Source organism: Tachyglossus aculeatus, chromosome 3 (genome assembly GCF_015852505.1).
Source record: "Tachyglossus aculeatus isolate mTacAcu1 chromosome 3, mTacAcu1.pri, whole genome shotgun sequence".
NCBI classification, from domain to species: domain Eukaryota; kingdom Metazoa; phylum Chordata; class Mammalia; order Monotremata; family Tachyglossidae; genus Tachyglossus; species Tachyglossus aculeatus.
In genome coordinates this window covers 25,954,492-25,978,340 of record NC_052068.1, presented here as the reverse complement: position 1 = coordinate 25,978,340, position 23,849 = coordinate 25,954,492, and the positions used below count along the sequence as shown (strand labels likewise).

The following is a 23,849-nucleotide window of genomic DNA, read 5'->3' as shown; positions in this document are numbered from 1 at the left end:
CATTTATTAAGCGCTTACTATGTGCAAAGAACTGTTCTAAGCGCTGGGGAGGTTACAAGGCGATCAGGTTGTCCCACGTGGGGCTCACAGTCTTCATCCCCATTTTACAGATGAGGTAACAGAGGCGCAGAGAAGTGAAGTGACTTGACCAAGGTCACTCGGCTGGCAAGCGGCGGAGCCGGGATTTGAACCCCTGACCTCTGATTCCAAAGCCTGTGCTCTTTCCACTGAGCCACGCTGCCTTTATTATCCACATGTTATCCATATGTTATCCACATGGGTCAGATTCACCAGAACATCACCATCCCTGCCCTCAATTCCATCCGACTCTGACTCTGTAAGCAGTCAGTACCATGGATTAACGGAGTCCAGCACATCCCTGTGGGGTGCAGCATGGCATTCTGGACAAAACACCGGCCTGGTATTTGGAAGGTCATGGGTTCTAATCCTGGCTCCGCCACTTGCCTGCCGTGTGGCCTTGGACAAATCGCTTCTCTGTGCCTCAGTTACCTCATCTGTAAAATGGAGATTAAGACCAGGAGCCCCAGGTGGGACAAGGACCGCGTCCAACCCGATTTGCTTGTCTCCATCCCATCATCATCATCATCAATCGTATTTATTGAGTGCTTACTATGTGCAGAGCACTGTACTAAGCGCTTGGGAAGTACAAATTGGCAACATATAGAGACAGTCCCTACCCAACAGTGGGCTCACAGTCTAAAAGGGGGAGACAGAGAACAAAACCAAACATTCTAACAAAATAAAATAAATAGAATAGATATGTACAAGTAAAATAAATAAATAAATAAATAGAGCAATAAATATGTACAAACATATATACATATATACAGGTGCTTTGGGAAAGGGAAGGAGGCAAGATGGGGGGGATGGAGAGGGGGACGAGGGGGAGAGGAAGGAAGGGGCTCAGTCTGGGAAGGCCTCCTGGAGGAGGTGAGCTCTCAGCAGGGCCTTGAAGGGAGGAAGAGAGCTAGCTTGGCGGATGGGCAGAGGGAGGCCATTCCAGGCCCGGGAGGTGACATGGGCCGGGGGTCGATGGCGGGACAGGCGAGAGTGAGGTACGGTGAGGAGATTAGTGGCGGAGGAGCGAAGGGTGCGGGCTGGGCTAGAGAAGGAGAGAAGGGAGGTGAGGTAGGAGGGGGCGAGGGGATGGACAGCCATGAAGCCCAGGGTGAGGAGTTTCTGCCTGATGCGCAGATTGATTGGTAGCCACTGGAGATCCCAGAGCTTAGTACAGTGCCTGGCACATAGTAAGTGTTAACAAATGTTATTATTTATCCTTCCAGCCTTTCTATGGCCTAGCAGGGTCTCCGCGTCTGAATCTAAATATATCATTGTGCTTCATATCTCGGCTGGCTGGGGAGCCCGTGGGTTGCGTGTGCTCCCGACCTCGTTACTGGAGCCCGTCATTCGGTCCCCTGGAACGCGTGGCTCGTTCCCAAGGACTCTCAGCCAGAGGGTGAACATGGATCATTAGCAGAGCGGATCACTTGTTTAGTGCACCGAGGCTTTGCAGACCTTTATTGGGTCTGGAACTTGAGCCGCGGTTGACACCAGATTTATTGCCTGTCCGTAACCCTGTAAGAGAAGCTTTTTCAGAGTTTGGTCTGTTAATCTCCTCCGCTGAGAGAAGCTTAATTGGGGAAGCTGTAGGATGCCATATTTGAGTTTCTTTCGTGGGTCTAAATGGCTGGATGGGGCGTGAAGTTAGTCCAGTGTGAATTTTCAGGCTCTGGAGCAGGTGACCAAGAAGATTATGCCATCTTTTTTATTTTTCCCCCCCAAGGATGTCAGGATTGAGAAGCAGCGTGGCTCAGTGGAAAGAGCCCGGGTTTTGGAGTCAGAGATCATGGGTTCAAATCCCGGCTCTGCCTGTTGTCAGCTGTGTGACTTCGGACAAGTCACTTAACTTCTCTGGGCCTCAGTCATCTGTAATGGGGATTGAGACTGCGAGCCCCCCGTGGGACAACCTGATCACCTTGTAACCTCCCCAGCGCTTAGAACAGTGCTTTGCACATAGTAGGCGCTTCATAAATGCCATCATCATCGTCATCGGTAGCTCAAGTGATGGATGGGGCCGCTTCTGGGGGATCCCGACAGGATGAGGATTTTTTTTTTTCCATTTAGAGTTTGCAGAGATCCCTGGTAGCCTGTTGAACAACATTCCAAATTTCCTCGGAAATTTGGAGACCAGAGCAGATCAAACAGGAATGAAATGGCTGCTGGTAAAACTGTCTTCCGTGCCTTCAAAGCTTGAGCTCAGGCACTCATCTACTGGCATGCTGGTGGCATGGTTCATCTCCGAGTGCCTCTGTTTCTCCATCTGTAGACTGGGGATGTGATCATAGGATAATAATAATTACGGTATTTATTATGCACTTGTTATGTGCCAAGCACTGTTGTAGCGAGGCTCAGTGGAAAAAGCCCGGGCTTTGGAGTCAGAGGTCATGGGTTCAAATCCCTGCTCCACCACTTGTCAACTGTGTGACTTTGGGCAAGTCACTTAACTTCTCTGGGCCTTCATCTGTAAAATGGGGATGAAGACTATGAGCCCCACGTGGGACAACCTGATCACCTTGTAAATTCCCCAGCGCTTAGAACAGTGCTCTGCACATAGTAAGCACTTAATAAATGCCATTATTATTATTATTATTATTATAGTAGATAGAAGAAGCACTCCATCAATACGATGGAATGAATGAATACCAGGAAATCAGATTGAACACATTCCTCATCGTCCCACGTGGGGCTCACAGTCTTCATCCCCATTTTACAGTAACTGAGGCCCAGAGAAGTGAAGTGACTTGCCCAAGGCCACGCAACAGGATCATTGCAGTGAAGAAAAGTAAAAACACGGCTTCTTCTGTCTCCTTTTCAGATTAAGCTTGTCCGAGTGCAAAAAGGTCTGAGGCCAAGGTGGGGAGCTGGAAAGAAAAAGAAAAAATATCAGGGCAAGGATTCTTTTAAAGGTTTAGGGATCATTTTCCCTGATACCCTTGCAGGGTTGGGTGCTTTCCCACGTTCTCTGGCTCCCAGACAGTGCCCGTGCCTTGGATTGTAAGTAGATAGATGTGTTTGTCAAAAGGTAATGTGGATTTGGTTGCACAAGGTTATTTTCCTTAGATAACTCTTCCATTTTAGGGCTAGTTCTTGATTTTCCTTCAAACTCCAGCAGGTAATTACCCAGAAAACACTAATAATGATAATAATTGTGATATTTAAGTGCTTACCATGGGCCAGGCACTGTACTAAGCGCTGGGGTGGATACGAGCAAATGGGGCTCGACACAGTCTCTGTCCCTCGTAGGGCTCACAGTCTCAATCCCCATTTTACAGATAATAATAATAATAATGATGGCATTTATTAAGCACTTACTATGTGCAAAGCACTGTTCTAAGCGCTGGGGAGGTTACAAGGTGACCGGGTTGTCCCACGGGGGGCTCACAGTCTTAATCCCCATTTTCCAGATGAGGCAACTGAGGCACAGAGAAGTGAAGTGACTTGCCCAAAGTCACCCAGCTGACAATTGGCGGAGCCGGGATTTGAACCCTTGACCTCTGACTCCAAAGCCCGGGCTTTATCCATGATGCCATGCTGCTTCCCACTATTGGTGCATTTGGAAAGAATTTCAATGCAAAGCCCTCATCTGTGCTTAGTACAGTGCTCTGCACACAGTAAGCACTCAATAAATGCGATTGATTGATTGATTGATCTGTGCATGAGTCTCTGTGCCCAAATGAGCAATTCTTTTCAAAAGTTTAGCCACCTCATCTTCTAGGCTGTGAGCCCACTGTTGGGTAGGGACCATCTGTATATGTTGCCAACTTGTACTTCCCAAGCGCTTAGTACAGTGCTCTGCACACAGTAAGTGCTCAATAAATATGATTGAATGAATGAATGAATCAAAAGAGGTCCATTTTTCCCAGGTCGGCCCTTCACTGAAATGATAATACATATGCCTCAAATCCAGAGAGGGGAAACGGTTGTAAATTGACTAAGGAATGTCTGATGTTGAAGTTGGAGTGGCTGGAATTTGGCCGGTGACCAGACACTTCAAAGGGCTGCTCAGTGTCCCTTACTGCAGGCAGAAGATGGAATCTCTGTGAATCAATCAATCAATCAATCAATCGTATTTATTGAGCGCTTACTGTGTGCAGAGCACTGTACTAAGCGCTTGGGAAGTACAAGTTGGCAACATATAGAGACCGTCCCTACCCAACAGTGGGCTCACAGTCTAGAAGGGGGAGACGGAGAACAAAACCAAACATATTAACAAAATGAAATAAATAGAATAGATATGTACAAGTAAAATAAATAGAGTAATAAATAGGTACAAACATATATACATATATACAGGTGCTGTGGGGAAGGGAAGGAGGGGGCTCAGTGTGGGAAGGCCTCCTGGAGGAGGTGAGCTCTCAGTAGGGCCTTGAAGGGAGGAAGAGAGCTAGCTTGGCGGATGGGCAGAGGGAGGGCATTCCAGGCCAGGGGGATGACGTGGGCTGGGAATCATATATCTGTCCCTCAGGGGTCATTTCCTTTGTTCCATTCAGGTTCTTCGAGTTCCGGTTCCAAGAATGACAACTCAAGGGTCCCAGACGCGCCACACCAAGAAGAAACCCCCCACCATGCTCCCAGTTGCAGGACCCAGCATCGATGCTCTGGGCTTTTTGGCCCTGGAGAACAACATCCCAGGCCTGTCCAAGGTCATCCTCAAAAAGTTGAACATGAAGAACTATGAGGAGTACAAGTGAGTGATCTTGCTCATCCCTGAAGGTGCCACGGGGAAGAGGCTGTCTCTGGAGGAGCCGGTTGGCGGTCTGAGTCCGAGTTGGGCAGAAATGGCAGGGTTCTGGGGAGAGACGTCAACTGATTTGAGGCCAGGAATTGCAGGAGCGAGATAGCGCCGCAACACAGGAAAATGGGCAGCTCTCCTCCCGTCCATTCAGAGTGAGGCCTGGATCCCAAAGTCTGGGAGGAGGAGTCTTTAGGTCCAGTGCTTATAGACCTTTCCATTCCTCGTTACCTCAGTTTTCCAATTACTAGCGTGAGGAAATGATTCGCAAGCACAAACAACCTGTTGGTGTGATTTATGGAGATCTACCCTGTCTAAGCCGGGGGACACCCGAGTCTATATGAGAAAGCAAGGTAGGGCCCAGTCACCTGGGAAAGGTCACCTGAGGCCAAACCCTAGACAGAGGTGCTAAATCTGACACTAGCATGGCAGGGCGGAGGGAAATTTGCAGAAGCGGAGTCAGAAGTTATCAGATGAGTAGCTGTGGGCAGGGAATGGCGACTACCAAGTCTTGGTGTCTACAAGCACTTAGAGTGCTCTGCACACAGTAAGTGCTCAATTAATATGGTTGATGAGTCCAAGCTGATGAGGAGATGGAGGGGAGGAGGTTAGATTTAAGCCCGGGGGCATTGGCTAGCATTATTATAATGAATTAAGAAAGGGTGCTGATTTGGAGAGGAGCAGGTTCCTCGGGTGGAGAGGGAGGAGGGTAAGGAGGGAGAAACTTGTTCCACGTTAAGTGGGCATCCTGAATAAGGCCATTTAGTAACTGGAATAATCCCTACAACTCAAGTGAGTTAGCTGAGAATCTATGACTCCCATTTATCTTATTTATCGTTCTCGCCTGTCCCGCCATCAACCCCCGGCCCACGTCATCCCCCGGGCCTGGAATGGCCTCCCTCTGCCCATCCGCCAAACTAGCTCTCTTCCTCCCTTCAAGGCCCTACTGAGAGCTCACCTCCTCCAGGAGGCCTTCCCAGACTGAGCCCCTTCCTTCCTCTCCCCCTCGTCCCCCTCTCCATCCCCCCCATCTTACCTCCTCCCCTTCCCCACAGCACCTGTATATATGTATATATGTTTGTACATATTTATTACTATATTTATTTATTTATTTTACTTGTACATATCATCAATCGTATTTATTGAGCGCTTACTGTGTGCAGAGCACTTTTATTTTATTTTGTGAGTATGTTTGGTTTTGTTCTCTGTCTCCCCCTTTTAGACTGTGAGCCCACTGTTGGGTAGGGACTGTCTCTATATGTTGCCAACTTGTACTTCCCAAGCGCTTAGTACAGTGCTCTGCACACAGTAAGCGCTCAATAAATGCGATTGATGATGATGATTTATCTTCCACGAATTTCTGGTATCATCAGTCTCGTGATCTGTTTGTAGGTGCCTTGGGAGATGATGTGGAGGTGTAGATGGAAGAAACCCCAAAAGTCGTAACTGTCGATAGTCCCAGTCTTAGAACTCGGCCAAGAAGCAACATCGGCGCTCTTAAGCACTCACCCGTTTGGAATCAATATTTCCGTAGGACACCAGAATCTTGTTTCTTCTTAGGTTACAGTTTGGTCACTGCCATAAAGGTGGGCCTTTGGGGTCCGCAGGATCTCCTCCCTCCGGGCATCGTGTTGGCCGTTTCCATCTATCTGCCTCTCCAACCCGGTGTTAAATGGGGAACAGGTGCATCCTGAGCTTGTCACTCCAAAGCTTGCCTAAGCAACTGGCCCCAAAGCAGGACCTAACTTTCCCTATGAAAAGTAGGCAGTCAGCATTCTGGCCCTACATTGCTTCCCCGGATTGCGTCCTTCAAGGTAACGGTGCCGGATTCCAGCACATTTAACTAGCTCAGTCCCTTGCACCTGCTGTTGTAACTCTGACCCAGATTTAGCCCCTACGTGCCCTGTTTTGCAGATCGGCAATGGACGGGAACCCTCAGGGAATAGACTTTGGGATCCGCACGTACTTTGACATGTTTCGGAAAATGGAGGACACCTTCAGATTCTGTGCGGAATGTAAAATGCTTCCTGATGGTCTGCCTCCCTCCAAGAGCCTCCGTCGGTGTAAGAGGTGAAGAGAAACATCTGCCTTTTCCCCTGTCCCCCGCCCCAGGGTTCGTGTGGGTAGACAGTTGGGGAGATCTCATTTGACCCACCTCAGTGACATCTCGGTCCTGAGTCTTTACATTCCCATTTCCATTTTCAGAATGTCCTCAAATTGGGAACTCGCTCCTACATGCTGAAAGTTGCCTTGTAGCTACACACACACACGCAAAAACATCCCCTCTGCCCTCCCTTAGCATGCTCACTCACGTGAGCAATCTGTGAATAGGAAAAGTAATAGGGGAACTGAGGCAGAGAGGGTAACAGCCGTGTTGGAGTGGTTCTGTGGTATATATTAGTTCTGTGTGGAGAGCCTCTAGGACCTACAAAATGATTAGTTCCTCCTAAGTTTTGTCACGGCAAGTGAGTGGGAGTTATCTCCAAGCAGAAGAGGTTTGTCAAACCTAGATCCCTGAAGATGGTGAACTAAGATTCCAGTCAAAGAGTCATGGCTGAAGCGAAAGCGAGGTAGATATCAACATTAAGTCCCTGGACTATTTTGTTAATATGTTCTGTTTTGTTGTCTGTCCCCCCCTTCGAGACTGTGAGCCCGCTGTTGGGTAGGGACCGGCTCTAGATGTTGCCAACTTGTCCTTCCCAAGTGCTTAGTACAGTGCTCTGCACACAGTAAGCGCTCAATAAATACGATTGAATGAATGAATGAATGGACTCTTCAGGGTATTGGTGATGTAGAACTGGAGATGGTATAAATCCAATATCTGTGCCCGGACAACTCTCTGGGCCCTGGAGAGATCTTAGTTCCCTACTCCGTGTGCCGAGCTTTCCATCTCGTTTCCTGAAACTGGGACCTTCCTCTCCCCATGGGTCCCAAGACTCCAGTCTTCTTTGCTGTCCCTTTACTACCCTGCCCATTCAAGCTCTCATCCTATCCCGTCTGGACTACTGTATCAGCCTTCTCTCTGATCTCCCATCCTCATGTCTCTCCCCACTTCAATCCATACTTCATGCTGCTGCCTGGATTGTCTTTGTCCAGAAACGCTCTAGGCATGTTACGCCCCTCCTCAAAAATCTCCAGTGGCTCCCAATCAATCTGCGCATTGGGCAGAAACTCCTCCCCCTGGGCTTCCAGGCTGCCCATCCCCTCGCCCCCTCCTACCTCACCTCCCTTCTGTCCTTCTCCAGCCCAGCCCGCACCCTCCGCTCCTCTGCCGCTAACCTCCTCACCGTTAGGCCTCGTTCTCGCCTGTCCCGCCGTCGACCCCCGGCCCACGTCCTCCCCCGGGCCCGGAATGCCCTCCCTCTGCCCATCCGCCAAGCTAGCTCTCTTCCTCCCCTCAAGGCCCTACTGAGAGCTCACCTCATCATCATCATCATCATCAATCGTATTTATTGAGCGCTTACTGTGTTCAGAGCATTGTACTAAGCGCTTGGGAAGTCCAAGTTGGCAACATATAGAGACAGTCCCTACCCAACAGGGGCTCACAGTCTAAAAGGGGGAGACAGAGAACAAAACCAAACATACTAACAAAATAAAATAAATAGAATAGATATGTACAAGTAAAATAAATAAATAGAGTAATAAATATGTACAAACATATATACAAGCCTCCAGGAGGCCTTCCCAGACTGAGCCCCGTCCTTCCTCTCCCCCTCACCCCCCTCTCCATCCCCCCGTCTTACCTCCTTCCCTTCCCCACAGCACCTGTATATATGTATATATGTTTGTACATATTTATTACTCTATTTTACTTGTACATACCTGTTCTATTTATTTTATTTTGTTAGTACGTTTGGTTTTGTTCTCTGTCTCCCCCTTCTAGCCTGTGAGCCCACTGTTGGGTAGGGACCGTCTCTATATGTTGCCAACTTGTACTTCCCAAGCGCTTAGTCCAGTGCTCTGCACACAGTAAGCGCTCAATAAATACGATTGATTGATTGATTGATTGATTCTCTCGGTTGGCTTTGGCATCTAAGCCAGTCCCCCTCCTTTCTGCACTTTCCTTAAGCTTTAGACTTATCCTCTGTAATGGTTTCCCTCGCTCTTTTCCCTTAGGTGCCAGAATGTGTATTACTGTGGCCCTGAATGTCAGCGAGCTAACTGGCCCGTCCACAAGAGATTTTGCAAGAAACTGCGTCTGGTGGCCCTGGACCGCCTGGTGGAATGGCTAGTGTTCACAGGTGGGACCCGGTTCTGACACCGCAACACAGCACCTGTATATATGTATATATGTTTGTACATATTTGTTACTCTATTTATTTATTTATTTATTTATTTTACTTGTCCATATCGATTCTATTTATTTTATTTTGTTAGCATGTTTGGTTTTGTTCTCTGTCTCCCCCTTTTAGACTGTGAGCCCACTGTTGGGTAGGGACTGTCTCTAGATGTTGCCAACTTGGACTTCCCAAGCGCTTAGTACAGTGCTCTGCACACAGTAAGTGCTCAATAAATACGATTGATGATGATGATGATGAAAGGAGAAGTGTTTTCCAGAAGCTCTGAACCAGGGGCAAGAGCACCGGCAGGGTGGAGATGGGGTAATGAGCCAAGGCCTGGGACATTCATTCTTTCATTCATTCATTCATTCAATCCTATTTATTGAGCCCTTACAGTGTGCAAAGCACTGTACTAAGCGCTTGGGAGAGCACAGCGTAACAGCAGACACATTCCCTTTCCACAACAAGCTCACAGTCACAGAGGGAGGGGGATACAGACGAGCACAGGCTTGGGAGTCAGAGGTCATGGGTTCATTCATTCATTCAATCGTATTTATTGAGTGCTTACTGTGTGCAGAGCACTGGACTAAGCGCTTGGGAAGGACAAGTTGGCAACATATAGAGATGGTCCCTACCAAACAGCGGGCTCAAACCCCGGCTCCTCCAGTTGTCAGCTGTGTGACTTTGGGTAAGTCACTTCACTTCTCTGGGCCTCAGTTCCCTCATCTGTAAAATGGGGATGAGGACTGTGAGTCCCATGTGGGACAACCTGATCACCTTGTAACCTCCCCAGCGCTTAGAACAGTGCTTTGCACATAGTAAGCACTTAACAAATGCCATTATTATTATTATTATTGTTCTCAGGGCCTCAGTTAACTCAACTGTAAAATGGGGATGAAGACTGTGAGCCCCCCCGTGGGACAACCTGATCACCTTGTAACCTCCCCAGCGCTTAGAACAGTGCTTTGCACATAGTAAGGGCTTAACAAATGCCATCATCATTATTATTATTATAGAGAAGCAGCGTGGCTCAGTGGAAAGAACCCAGGCTTTGGAGTCAGAGGTCGTGGGTTCAAACTCCGGCTCCGTCAGTTGTCAGCTGTGTGACTTTGGGCAAGTCACTTCTCTGGGCCTCAGTTCCCTCATCTGTAAAATGAGGATTAAAACTGTGAGCCCCCTGGGGGACAACCTGATCACGTTGTAACCTCCCCAGTGCTTAGAACAGTGCTTTGCACATAGTAAGTGCTTAACAAATGCCATCATTATTATTATTATTATTATTCCCCCTTTTAGACTGTGAGCCCGCTGTTGGGTAGGGACTGTCTCTATATGTTGCCAATTTGTACTTCCCAAGCGCTTAGTACAGTGCTCTGCACATAGTAAGCGCTCAATAAATACGATTGATGATGGTGATGATGATTCTCAGGGCCTCAGTTACCTCAACTGTAAAATGGGGATGAAGACTGTGAGCCCCCCGTGGGACAACCTGATCACCTTGTAACCTCCCCAACACTTAGAACAGTGCTTTGCACATAGTAAGCGCTTAACAAATGCCATCATCATTATTATTATTATTATTATTAATATGCATAAATTGTATGTATAGCATTGGTCCCTAGCACTGATCTAGGATGAAGCCACTAAACTGAAGATTGGGGCTCTGAGCGTAAAGGCAGTGTCGCCAAAGCTCCACTTTAGATTTTTCCGTTGTTTTTTCGTGTGAACAGCTCTACCTGAGATTTTTCTGTTGTTTTGTCGTGTGAACAGACAAAAGTTGCAAGGGGTGTGTCCACCAGGACATTGTGGCCATTAAGCTTGAAGGGGGAGTGTTGCTAATGGAATAGGATCTGTCCTTGCTATACTTTAACCCACTTTGCTGACAGACCCTCTCTCTGATGCTGCTTTCTCCCCGTTAACACTGACGAGGGTGCTTGTGAGGAGGCCTGTCAGTCAATCAATTGTATTTTTTGAGCACCTGCTGTATGCAGAGCACTGTACTAAGCACTTGGGAGAGTGTAGCATAACAGTCGGTAGACACATTCCCTGACCATGATGATCTTCCAGTCTGGAGGGGGAGACAGACATCAAAATAAAGAAATAAATACCTACGGATATGTACATAAGTGCTGTGGGACTGAGGGAAGGGTGAATAAAGGGTACAAATCCAAGTGCAAGAGCGACACAGAAGGGAGTGGGAGAAGAGGAAATGAGGGCTTAGTCGGGAAGGCCTCTGTCACAAAATCCTGTTCATTCCCCCTTCGCAGCATCGCTAAAATCCACCCTTTCCTCTCCATCCAAACTGCTACCACGTTAATCCAAGCATTTATCCTATCCTGCCTTGACTACTTCATCGGCCTCCTTGCTGATCTCCGTGCTTCCTCTCTCCCCCCACTCCTGTCCATATTTTACTCTGCTGCCGAGATGATTTTTTCCACAAAAACGTTCAGTCCATGTCTCCCTGCTCCTCAAGAACGTCCAGTGGTTGCCCACCCACCTCCGCATCAAACAGACTCCTCACCATCGACTTTTGGGCCTCCTTTTTAGACTGTGAGCCCACTGTTGGGTGGGGACTGTCTCTATATGTTGCCAACTTGTACTTCCCAAGCGCTTAGTACAGTGCTCTGCACACAGTAAGCGCTCAATAAATACGATTGATTGATTTAAAGCCCTCAGTCACCTTGCCCCCTTCTACCTCCCCTCCCTCATTTCCTAGAAACTCAAGATTTGGTCTCTTAAGGCACTTTCCTGCGCAACAAAATATTTCATTATGGGGTTGGGGGCTCCTGAGCTCTATCTGCAGCTTCTTTGGCCCGCGCTCTTCCCGGACCTTTATACTGACAACTGCTCCATTATGGCCACCACAACCACCTGCCCTGATCTTCCCCTGTGTAACAGAAGCATTCATTCATTCATTCAATCATATTTATTGAGTGCTTACTGTGTGCGGAGCACTGTACTAAGCGCTTGGGATGTACAAGTTGGCAACATATAGAGACGGTCTCTACCCAACAGTGGGCTCACAGTCTAGAAGGGGGAGACAGAGAACAAAACATATTAACAAAATAAAATAAATAGAATAAATACGTACAAATAAAATAGAGTAATAAATATGTCCAAACATATATACAGGTGCTGTGGGGAGGGGAAGGAGGTAAGGTGGGGGGGATGAGGAGGGGAGGAGGGGGAGAAGAATGAGGGGGCTCAGTCGATGGAGTGCTCCCTATGTGCAGAGCACTGTCCCGAGGCTACTATGTACCCTTCGTGCCCGCAGCGATTAGTGGACCAAGCCCTCGAGGAAATCCAGAGCTGAGAAGCCGGCCGGGGGCCCATTCATCAAGCGGGCCTCTGCACGTGGAATCGCTCTGAGGTTCTGTCGTGGGCGGGATTAAGTAGGATGAGGTTTCATGGCCCAATTTGTACTTCCCAAGCGCTTAGTACAGTGCTCTGCACATAGTAAGCGCTCAATAAATACGATTGATGATGATGATGATGGCTGGTTGGGGAAGAGGGGGGGCCTTGTGGCTTCCTGAGTGGTAGATAAAGCTTCAACCACCAGTTAGTGGTCCAGGGTGGGGCTGGAGGAAAACACATCCACAGCGGGGACACTTCCTCACACACCCGCACGGCTTGTCCGTTTGTATCCCGGCAGGAGAGCATCGTCCTGCGGAGTCGCAGGACCCGGGTTCTCCTCCCCGCTCCGCCGCCCGCTCTGTCGCATGACCTCGATTCGCCTCGCTTCTCCGGGGCTCTGTTTCCTCAGTTGTAAAATGGGGATTCGATGCCTATCGGTCCATCGATCGATCATACTTAATGAGTGCTTACTATGTGCAAAGCACTGCGCTAAGCAGTTGGGACAATACAAAAGAACTTCCCTGCCCACAACGAGCTTACGGTCCAGAGGGGGAGATGGACGTAAATATAAATAAACCAATAAATTGCAGATATGGACAAAATGGCTGTGGGGGCTGAGGGGCGTGAGGTGAATAAAGGGAGAAAGGGTGACGCAGAACGGAGCGAGAGAACACATGAGGACTTAGTGGGGTCAGGTTGCCCGGAAGAGATGTGCCTTCGATAAATCTCGGAGGGTGCAGAGAGCGGTCGTCTATCGGAGACGAGAAGCGATGTGGCTTAGTGGAGAGAGTACCATCTTGGGAGTCAGAGGATGTGGATTCTAATCCCGGCTCTGCCACTTCTGTGCTGTGTGATCTTGGGCAGGTCACTTCATTTCTCTGTGCCTCAGTGACCTCATCCTGTCACGTTCTTGGTGGTGTGGGACACGCAGATCAGGACGTGGAGGAGCAGCCGCGGGGTCGCAGGGGTTTCCGCCGAGTGATTTCCTCATCTGGGACTTGTGTGGCCCTCCACCCAGGTGACATCCCCTTCCCCTCGGAGCCATGGACACGCAGGATACAGGAGGTTCGAGGCTGGGAAGAGTGGTTCTCCATGCAGGGCCAGCTGGAGGAGAAGCTGGGTGCCATCCTGAACGGGCATTACATGACTCTCCTCTGGACCAATGCGGGGAAGCCACGACCGGAGCCGGGCGCCCTTGTGGAGTCGGTGAAGCGACTGGTGACCGATTTCCAATCCCGGCCTCTCACCGTGGGCCTGGGCCTCCAGGCTCTCGGGGCGAACTTGACGGTCAGGCCGGCCACGGTGCATGTGGTGGGAGCCTCCCACGTGGAGACGTTCAACCTCCGTGACAGTGATTACGATGAGCTGGGGCACATGTTCCCTGGGCACCAGGGCATTGAGTTGGTCATGGTGGGAGTAGATGTGGCTAATGGACCTGTCCTGAGACCTCCACTAACCACACCTGTGGCCCAGGGGAAAGTCCGACTCTGCGGCTACAAGGGCCTCTATCACATCTTTTGGGAACATCTGGTGGAGACTGGGCAGGCGTCGAGACCGGATCTGGTAATCGGCTTCCACCCAGGTGAGGGTCCGTTCTGCCCGAGATGTCCTCCCTTCCCAGGTCCCGTGGCCATTCGTCCGGTCCCTTCATCTCACCCAGTGACCATCACCCTTCTTATTACCGCTAATTCATTCATTCATTCAATCGTATTTATTGAGCGCTTACTGCGGGCAGAGCACCGTATTAAGCGCTTGAGAAGTACAAGTCGGCAACATATAGAGACGGTCCCTACCCAACAACGGGCTCACTAGTGTTTTCAGTAGCTCCCCACTTGCTGGGCAACTTCAGAAGGTCTCCACCCCAGACCCCTTAGCAGGAGACAAGAAGGGATGCTGCCAGGACACACCGAAATAGCATAATGGCAGCTCTGGTCATTGGCTAATCCCTTCATCCCTGAGCAGCCAAGGGGTGGGAGTCTGCCCTAGCTGGGTTGGGAAGTTTGTCCAGGCTGGGTTGAAAACTGACCACAGCACCTGTATTTCCCCACAGCACCTGTATATATGTATATATGTTTGTACATATTTATTACTCTATTTATTTATTTATTTATTTTATTTGTACATATCTATTCAATTTATTTTATTTTGTTAGTATGTTTGGTTTTGTTCTCTGTCCCCCCCTTTTAGACTGTGAGCCCACTGTTGGGTAGGGACTGTCTCTAGATGTTGCCAATTTGTACTTCCCAAGCGCTTAGTACAGTGCTCTGCACCTAGTGAGCGCTCAATAAATATGATTGATGATGGCGATGATGATGATGATGACCAGCTGTGCTTTGGGCTTCACTGAATCTTTGCCCCTGCAGGTTTCCACACTTGCCAGGACTTGTTTCAGGGTTGGTTGCCTACCCTCCTGCTGCTCCGAGATTACAAGATTCCGTCCCTCTTCACTATGTATAGGTAAGAGCCTCTCCTTGGCCCATTCCCAATAGGCAAGGCCCTTGCCATAGCAAGAAGCAGGAATATCTTGCTCTTTATCCGAGGCAGCAGATGGGATATGCCAGCCCGGGTTTGGTTGTGTTGTGTTTTCCTAGAGCATTCCCTTTTGGGTGTGTTTCCTTGTCTTGTTTTTTTAATTTTGCCAATAAATAAAAGGATATGTCGTGGGTTGCATTGGATTCTTTCCATATAGAATTCCCTTTTCATTCATTCATTCATTCAATCGTATTTATTGAGCGCTTACTCTGTGCAGAGCACTGTACTAAGCGCTTGGGAAGTACAAGTTGGCAACATATAGAGACGGTCCCTACCCAAAAGCAGGCTCACAGTCTAAAGGGGACTTATATTTCATATTTTCATATTTTTCATATTTCATATTTTTTCATATTTCATACTTTCATATTTCATACTATTCATATTTCTTCAGGTGCACTGGACAGTCAAGTCCACTGCACCTGAAGGTACAGAGCTATCCTGTAGTTAGCGTGAGAGTTGCTTCTAATTCATTCAATCATATTTCTTGAGCGCTTACTGTGTGCAGAGCACTGTACTCAGCGCTTGGGAAGTACAAGTTGGCAACATATTCTAATGCAACTGTGCAGGTCTGAGTAGGGGATGGAGATTGGGACGTTTATTCCATTTTATCTCCTGGTATCAATCAATCAATCGTATTTATTGAGCGCTTACTGTGTGCAGAGCGCTTGGGAAGTACAAGCTGGCAACATATAGAGACAGTCCCTACCCAACAGTGGGCTGATTTTAAAAAGAAACTGTGTGCCTACAGAACATCCTATAGCTCTGCCCACTTTTGTGGCACGGTGCCATTGCAACTTTCCCTTCCTTCATCCATCCAGTGCAGCCCTGCCTCGCTCCTCTTCCTTTCCCTTTCTTTTTGTCCACCTTCTCTTGCACCTTTTGTTTTTAACCGTGCTTGTTAAGCTCTTACTATGCGTCAGGCACTGTAGTAAATACAAGATAATCAGGTTGGACGCAGTCCCCGTCCCACGTGGGGATCACAGTCTAAATTGGAGGGAGAAGGATTTAATCTCCATTTGAGGTGACTGAAGCACAGAGAAGTTAAGTGACTTGTCCAAGATCACACAAGTGGCAGACAAGTGGCAGAGTCAGGATTAGAGCCCAGGACCTCTAACTGCTTTCACACTCAATCAGTCAGTCAGTGGCGTTTGCTGAGTGTTTACTGTGTGCAGAGCACTACACTAAGCTCTTGTCCAATATTACAGACTTAGTAGGCACCTTTCCGTGCCCTCAGCGAGCTTACTGTCTAGAGATAGAGGGTTTACCAGCCTCCAGGAAGCCAGAGGTGCAGAAGTCCTTGCTCTTTCCCCATCACCCTCCCTCTCTTGGTGAGTCCCAGCCCGGCCAAGCAGCTCCTGCCACTCTCTCCCACTACCTTTACCAGCATCTTCCCTTTTTGCTTCCAGCTTGGGGAAGTGACATTGTGCCACCTCCTCCCCGCTGGACCTCCTGAACCAATCGTTTTTAAAAAGCTAAAATAAAAACAGAATTCTTTCACTTGATGTTTTCTATTTAAACCCAGTTTTCCCCCCAAATTAAATAAAAATTGAAACCGACAGGCGTGACCTTCCTAAAATCTCCCCCTCACCTCCCCTCTCCCCACCACTGTCCCTTCATTGAGTTTTTCCCTCCTTCTTTTGAAATGTTCCCACTCCAATTCTTTGCATTTTATTGAAACACTTGGTCCTACTATCTTCAACCGCCCAACCTCTAATGACCCCTTCCCCTTTGCTTTCAAACATGCCCACTTCATCAATCAGTGGTATTTATTGAGTGCTTACTGCGTTCAAAGTACTGCACTTGGAGTACAATACAATAGCGTCGGTCAGACGATCCCTGCCCACTATACCCTGTCCAAGAAAAACTTTCCTTAACCCCACTGCATCCTCCAGCTTTTACTACATCTCCATCTTACTATTTCTTTCCAAACTCCTCGAATGAGTTATTCCCCTCTCTTCCTCTCCTCCAGCTGTCTCCATGACCCCCTGAAACTGCCCTCTCCAAAGTCACTAATGCCTACTTCTTACTAAATCCAATGTAAACTTCATCCTAATCCCTCCAGACTTCTCAGCTGCCTCTGACATTGTCATTCAGTCAATTGTATTTGAACCCTTATTGTGTGCAAAGCGCTGTACTAAGCGCTTGGAAGAGTACACTGCAACAATAAACAGACACATTCCCTGCCCACAGCGAGCGTACAGTCTTGAGGGGGAGACAGACATTAATTAATTAAATAAATTACAGATATGAATAAATACATTGTGGCCCACCCCATTCTCCTGAAAACAATATCAAACTGTCCTTTCCTCATTCTCTTCTTACTTCTGTGGCCACTCCTTCTCAGTCTCTTTGGCATGTTCATTCATTCATTCATTCATTCATTCAATAGTATTTACTGAGCGCTTACTGTGTGCAGAGCACTGTACTAAGCGCTTGGGAAGTACAATTTGGGAACATATAGAGACGGTCCCTACCCAACAACGGGCTCACAGTCTAGAAGGGGGAGACAGACAACAAAACAAAACATATGGACAGGTGTCAAGTCATCAGAATAAACAGATAAATACATATTTATATATTACATATAATATACATGTTACGTATAAATATTATGTATATAAATAAATAGAAATACCACATGCAGCAGGAGAATGGAGGGAGGGCAAAAGAGATCTGTGCTAGTCTCTCTGTTTCCCACCAACCTCCCTGCATTGCCGAGGTAGAAGGAGAGAGCGAAGTAGACGCCCTCCCACCGGCATTAGTCAGTTTGGTGAGAATGTCCATGTGTGAATTGGGAAAGGGGAAGAAGGCAAGTGTGAAGCAATGGAAAATTGAAGAGGTGAGGTGGCAGGGGCAGGTGCATATTATCAAAACTGGTTTCTGTCAATGTAGAGGACAGATGAAAACTGCAAAGGCAAAGAGAAAGTGAACATTATGAAATGAATAAAATCCTCAGGCATCTTGTTCCTCTGCTGCTTCCCACCCCTTAACTGTGGGGTCACTCAAGGCTCAGTTCTAGGTCCCCTTCTAGTCTAGTCATTTATACCCATCCCCTTGGAGAGCTCATCTACTAGATTGTAAGATCCATGTGAGCAGGGATCATGTCTTTCAACTATAATGTACTGTCTGCACACAGTAAGCATTCAATAAATGTCACTGATTGATTGTTTCACTCCAAAGCTCTACCATTTCTCCTCGAACATTCTCCAATTTACCTCTCTCCTTTTCTGCAATGTGGCATTTCCTCCTGCCTTCAGGACATCTTTATTTGGATGCCCCACCCATGTCTCAATCTTATGCCCAAAACTTCCTCATCTCCCCACCCAAATCCTCTCCTTCCCTTTGACTTTTCCCATTACTTTTGTTGATATAAATAATAATAATGATAATGATGGTATTTGTTAAGTGCTTACTATGTGCAAAGCACTGTTCTAAGAGCTCGGGAGGATACAAGGTGATCAGGTTGTCCCACTTGGGGCTCACAGATGAGGTAACTGAGGCACAGAGAAGTTAAGTGACTTGCCCAAAGTCACACAGCTGACAATTGGCAGAGCCGGGATTGGAACCCATGACCTCTGACTCCCAAGCCTGTGCTCATTCCATTGAGCCACGCTTTTTATCTGGATATCTGGATATCACCATCTACCCTGTTTCACAAGCCCACAACCTTGGCATTATCTTTAACTCATCTCTCATTTAACTCAACTCATCCAAGCGCTTAGTACAGTGCTCTGCACATAGTAAGCTCTCAATAAATACAATTGATGATGATCTCTTGTTCTACCTGCATATTCAGCCAGTTACCAAATCCTGCCAGGTTTATCCCATCTTAACCACTGCACCAGCCTCCTCGTTGACCTCCCTGCCTCCAGCCTTTCCCTTCCCCAGTCCATGCTTCACTCTGTCGGTTGGATCATTTTTCTAAAAACAATTCTGTGTTCATTTCCCCACTTCTGAAAATCTCCAGTAGTTGCCCATCCATCTCTGCCTCAAGGAGAAACTTCTCACCATTAGCTTTAGAGCACTCAAGCAGCTTTTTTCCTCATTCTTCTCCCACTACAACCCAGCATACATACTCTGCTTCTCTAACACCAACCTACTTATTGTGTTTCAATCTCATCTTTCTCTCTCGATTGATCCCTGCTCATGCCCTCTCCCTGCTAAAGCTCCCACCTCCTTAAAATTGGACAGTCCACCACTCTCCCCATCTTTAAAGTCATATTAAATCATATCTCCTCCTGGCAGACCTTCCTTGCCTAAGTTCTCATTTCCTCACCATATTCTCCTGCCTTTCTTTGTTGTCAATAAATACGATTGATTGATTGATTGTCTAAGTGTTTGCATCCCCCTGAACGTCTTGATACTCACCTCACTCCAGCACTTAGAACAGTGCTTGGCACATAGTAAGCGCTTAACAAATACCGTTATTATTATAAAGTACATAGGTACGTATCCTTATACATCCATGCCTGTATTTGAATGCCAGGCTTTCCCACCAGATTATATAAGATTCTGTGGGAAGAGATCATGTCTATCAACCATAGGGTACTTTCCCAAGTGCTTGGTATAGCGCTCTGCACGCAGTAAGCACTCAATCAACATCAGAGATTGATAAAAAATGAAATCCTACAATTAACACTAAATTATGGTGCTTTATGAACCCCCCAAATGCCTATCCTAGGAACGAGGGACAAGTGGGTGCAGAAAAAAATTGTGTAGTATGGGAGAGAGGGAAAATAGGAGAAGAAAGAACATATATTGTTGTTGCTCCAACCTTTCTGGGTGAGTGGGGGGGTGTGAGCCCGTTGTTGGGTAGGGACCGTCTCTTTATATTGCCAACTTGTACTTCCCAAGCGGTTAGTACAGTGCCCTGCTCACAGTAAGCACTCAATAAATACGATTGAATGAATAGAAATTGCCCGATGTAGTTCTGTTCCAGAAGTTGGGGAACCAACAAACTTGCAAGGATCTTATGTGAGGAAAGGAATTCCAAGGGTTGGCCCTCATCTTAAAGTTGGTGAGTCTGAAGATTTGTAATATCTTTCTCCCTGAATTTTTCTACCAGTGAGCAAGAGCTGAAGTACTCTCTGCAGATCCTGATGGAGCTGGAGACCCAGATCATCAGATACGGAGCAAACCCTTTTGCTTCCCTCAAACCAGAGCAAGTCTATTCAAACCCCAACAAGGAACCCGTCTACTGCAGTGCCTATTACGTCATGTTTCACGGGGGCACTCGTCAGCGAGATGAGCTGGAGGTGGTGGAGGGGGAAGAGAGAAAGGATGGTGTGGTTTAAATGAAAGATCCAGATTGCCTCTTCATCTGGGAGCCAAGGCTTCAGGTGAAATATCTGTGAGGAAGAAATTTCCAAAACATTTACAATCAATCAATCAATCAATTGTATTTATTGAGCACTTACGGTGTGCAGAGCACTGTACTAAGTGCTTGGGAAGTACAAGTTGGCAACATACAGAGATGGTCCCTACCCAACAGTGGGCTCACAGTCTACATATCTCTCTTTTTTTTTTCTGTCAAGTGTCCATTGCTGTTCAGAGAAAGGCTCAGCACCAAATAGGGGTTCTGTAGAGCGCCTTACCCAGCGACCTGTAATGGATGGGTGCCCGTTGCCCTTACACAACTAGTACTCAGAAACTGCCCCCCTGAAGTTGCCTTCCCTTGAATCAATCAATCAATCAATCAATCAATCGTATTTATTGAGCGCTTACTGTGTGCAGAGCACTGGACTGAGTGCTTGGGAAGTACAAGTTGGCAACATATAGAAACAGTCCCTACCCAACAGTGGGCTCACAGTCTAAAATAATAATAATAATAATGGCATTTATTAAGCGCTTACTATGTGCAAAGCACCGTTCTAAGTGCTGGGGAGGTTACAAGGTGATCAGGTTGTCCCACGGGGGGGCTCCCAGTCTTAATCCCCATTTTACAGATGAGGTAACTGAGGCCCGGAGAAGTGAAGTGACTTGCCCAAAGTCACACAGCTGACAAGTGGCGGAGCTGGGATTTGAACCCATGAACTCTGACTCCAAAGCCCGGGCTCTTTCCATTGACAGAGAACAAAACTAAACATACTAACAAAATAAAATAAATAGAATAGATATGTACAAGTAAAATAAATAAATAGAGTAATAAATATGTACAAACATATATACATATATACGTATATATATACATACGTATATATACATATATATATACGTATGTATATATATATACGTATATATGTGTGTATATATATACATATATATGTGTACATATATACATATTGAACATTCAGGCTTTTATTTTAGACCCATCAGTGACCTTTGTTACTAATTTCTGTGTATAATTTTTAACTGACATGGATACTTCTCCCTATTGATACTCTTCCTACTCCCTCTAGACTGTAAACTCATTATGGGCGGGGAACGTGTCTGCTATTTCTGTTGTATAGTACTCTCCCAAGTGCTTAGTACAGTGCTCAATAAATACCATTCATTGGTTGATACTCAGAATGTGACTTGGGGTGACCCTAGTGGATAATAATAATAATAATAATAATAATGGTATTTGTTAAGCACTTACTATGTACAAAGCACTATTCTAAGCGCTGGGGAGATTACAAGGTAATCAGGTTGTCCCACGGGGGGCCTCACAGTTTTAATCCCCATTTTACAGATGAGGTAACTGAGGCACAGAGAAGTTGCCCAAAGTCACACAGCTGACGAGTGGCGGAGCCGGGATTTGAACCCATGACCTCTGACTCCAAATCAATCAATCAATCGTATTTATTGAGTGCTTACTGTGTGCAGAGCACTGTACTAAGCGCTTGGGAAGTCCAAGTTGGCAACATATAGAGACAGTCCCTACCCAACAGTGGGCTCACAGTCTAAAAGGGGGAGACAGAGAACAAAACCAAACATACTAACAAAATAAAATAAATAGAATAGATATGTACTGGACTCTTTCCATTGAGCCACGCTGCTTCCCCATGATACTAGTGGATGATACTAGTGGTTAGAGGAGTGTTGTATGACATCACCTGAGAAAGTAGGAAGTGTCTGGAGAGGCAGTTGTTCTTCCAACAGTGCAGTTTCCAAACTTCCTTAAACTAATTAAGGTCAGGATTTTAATGGGTGAAAGAACGGACTGAGGCTCAGAAGTGGAGGTGGTGGTTGGTCCTTTGGGAAACAGAATAGCTCGCCGGTAGCCACCTCGGTCAATGGGCCAAATTCATCCTTGACCATTGAAATTGTGCCTTTAAGATTCTTCTGGAATCCGAGGAATTCCAGCCAGGTTTAGATATTGCTCCTCCTGTGAAAATACTGATTCCCGTGCATCTCTTTCCTCCCTCCCAATTGTCCGGTGTAACTTCTCCTCTCCTCCCTCAACAAGAGGCCAGAGTAATTTATCTTCCTCTCCCTACCTTGCCCCTACCTCTCAGCTGTATAAATCCTAAAATCAAGAGTGTATTTTTTTCAAAACTTTTATCAGCTAGTTTTGCTGAGGAGGTTTTTTAGGGGCGCAGGGAGACGGGTGTAGTATGCATGACCTTTTTAGAAGAAAAGACGTGGACAGCGATTTGAAGTATGGACCGGAAAGAGGAGAGAACGGAGGCAGCAAAGAGGGTGAAGTTGATCAGAAAGGATTTTTGGATTTGGTTGAAGAGGTCATTGGTGATCTGAGCAACTGCAGGCATGGTGGATGGACTGAAAGCTGACAGTCATAAGTCAAGAAGAGAGTTTTCGGAGAGGAAACCTTTTGGGAATAGGACAGCTCTACTCGGGAATGCTCAGATTATAAAGGAAGATAGAAAAGGCGGCCTGTTATTGTTTTATTTCCATAGTACGGAGGACGCTGTCTTTCACCAGTATTTTTACATATCGGCAATAGTGCCATCTAATTATTACGGTGTTTAAGTGCTTACCATACAGAGCTTACTACAACCATAGTAGTAGAGAAGCAGCGTGGCTCAGTGGGAAGAGCCCGGGCTTTGGAGTCAGAGGTCATGGGTTCAAATCCCGGCTCTGCCACATGTCTGCTGTGTGACCTTGGGCAAGTCACTTAATTTCTCCGTGCCTCAGCTAACTCATCTGTAAAATGGGGATTATCATCAATCGTATTTATTGAGCGCTTACTATGTGCAGAGCACTGTACTAAGCGCTTGGGAAGTACAAATTGGCAACATATAGAGACAGTCCCTACCCAACAGTGGGCTCACAGTCTAAAAGGGGGAGACAGAGAACAAAACCAAACATACTAACAAAATAAAATAAATAGAATAGATATGTACAAATAAAATAAATAAATAAATGACTGTGAGCCCCATGCGGGACAACCTGATCACCTTGTATCCACCCCCCAGCGCTTAGAACAGTGCTTTGCACATAGTAAGTGCTTAACAAATGCCATTATTATTATTATTATTATTATTACTATGTGTCAAGCAGTGTTCTAAGCACTGGCATAATCCGGTCAAAACACAGCCCCTGTCCCACATGGGACCCTTAGTTTAAGTAGGAGTGACATAATAACAATAAATAATAATAATAATTATGGTATTTGTTAAGCCCTTACTATGTGCCAGGCTCTGTACTAAGCACTGGGGTGGGTACAAGTAAGTCGGGTTGGACACGGTCCCTGTCCCACGGGGGGCTCACAGTCTCAATCCCCATTCTACAGATGAGGTAACTGAGGTACAGGGAAATGAAGTGACTTACCCAAGGCCACACAGCAGACAAGTGCTGGAACTGGGATTAGAACCCAGTTCCTTCGACTTCCAGACCTGTGTTCTTTCCATTAATAATAATAATAATGGCATTTATTAAGCACTTACTATGTGCAAAGTACTGTTCTAAGCGCTGGGGAGGTTACAAGG

The 23,849-nt window shown here is 46.8% G+C and overlaps 1 protein-coding gene across 1 annotated transcript; it reads left to right on the top strand.

The window, feature by feature from the left end:
- Positions 1-4,595: 4,595 nt before the first annotated feature.
- On the top strand, positions 4,596-20,270 carry MSS51 (MSS51 mitochondrial translational activator). Its single transcript, XM_038744399.1, has 6 exons — positions 4,596-4,768; positions 6,728-6,883; positions 8,930-9,054; positions 13,463-14,026; positions 14,808-14,901; positions 20,042-20,270. The coding sequence occupies exons 1-6, from the start codon at positions 4,596-4,598 to the stop codon at positions 20,268-20,270; spliced, it is 1,341 nt and encodes a 446-aa protein (XP_038600327.1).
- Positions 20,271-23,849: the final 3,579 nt, after the last annotated feature.

Excerpts from the sequence above, each read along its gene's own strand:
- MSS51 (XM_038744399.1), top strand. The coding sequence starts at position 4,596 with ATGACAACTCAAGGGTCCCAGACGCGCCACACCAAGAAGAAACCCCCC. Across the intron at positions 14,027-14,807 it reads GGTAATCGGCTTCCACCCAG|GTTTCCACACTTGCCAGGAC; the intron begins GTGAGGGTCCGT and ends TTGCCCCTGCAG. Across the intron at positions 14,902-20,041 it reads TCCCTCTTCACTATGTATAG|TGAGCAAGAGCTGAAGTACT; the intron begins GTAAGAGCCTCT and ends TTTTTCTACCAG.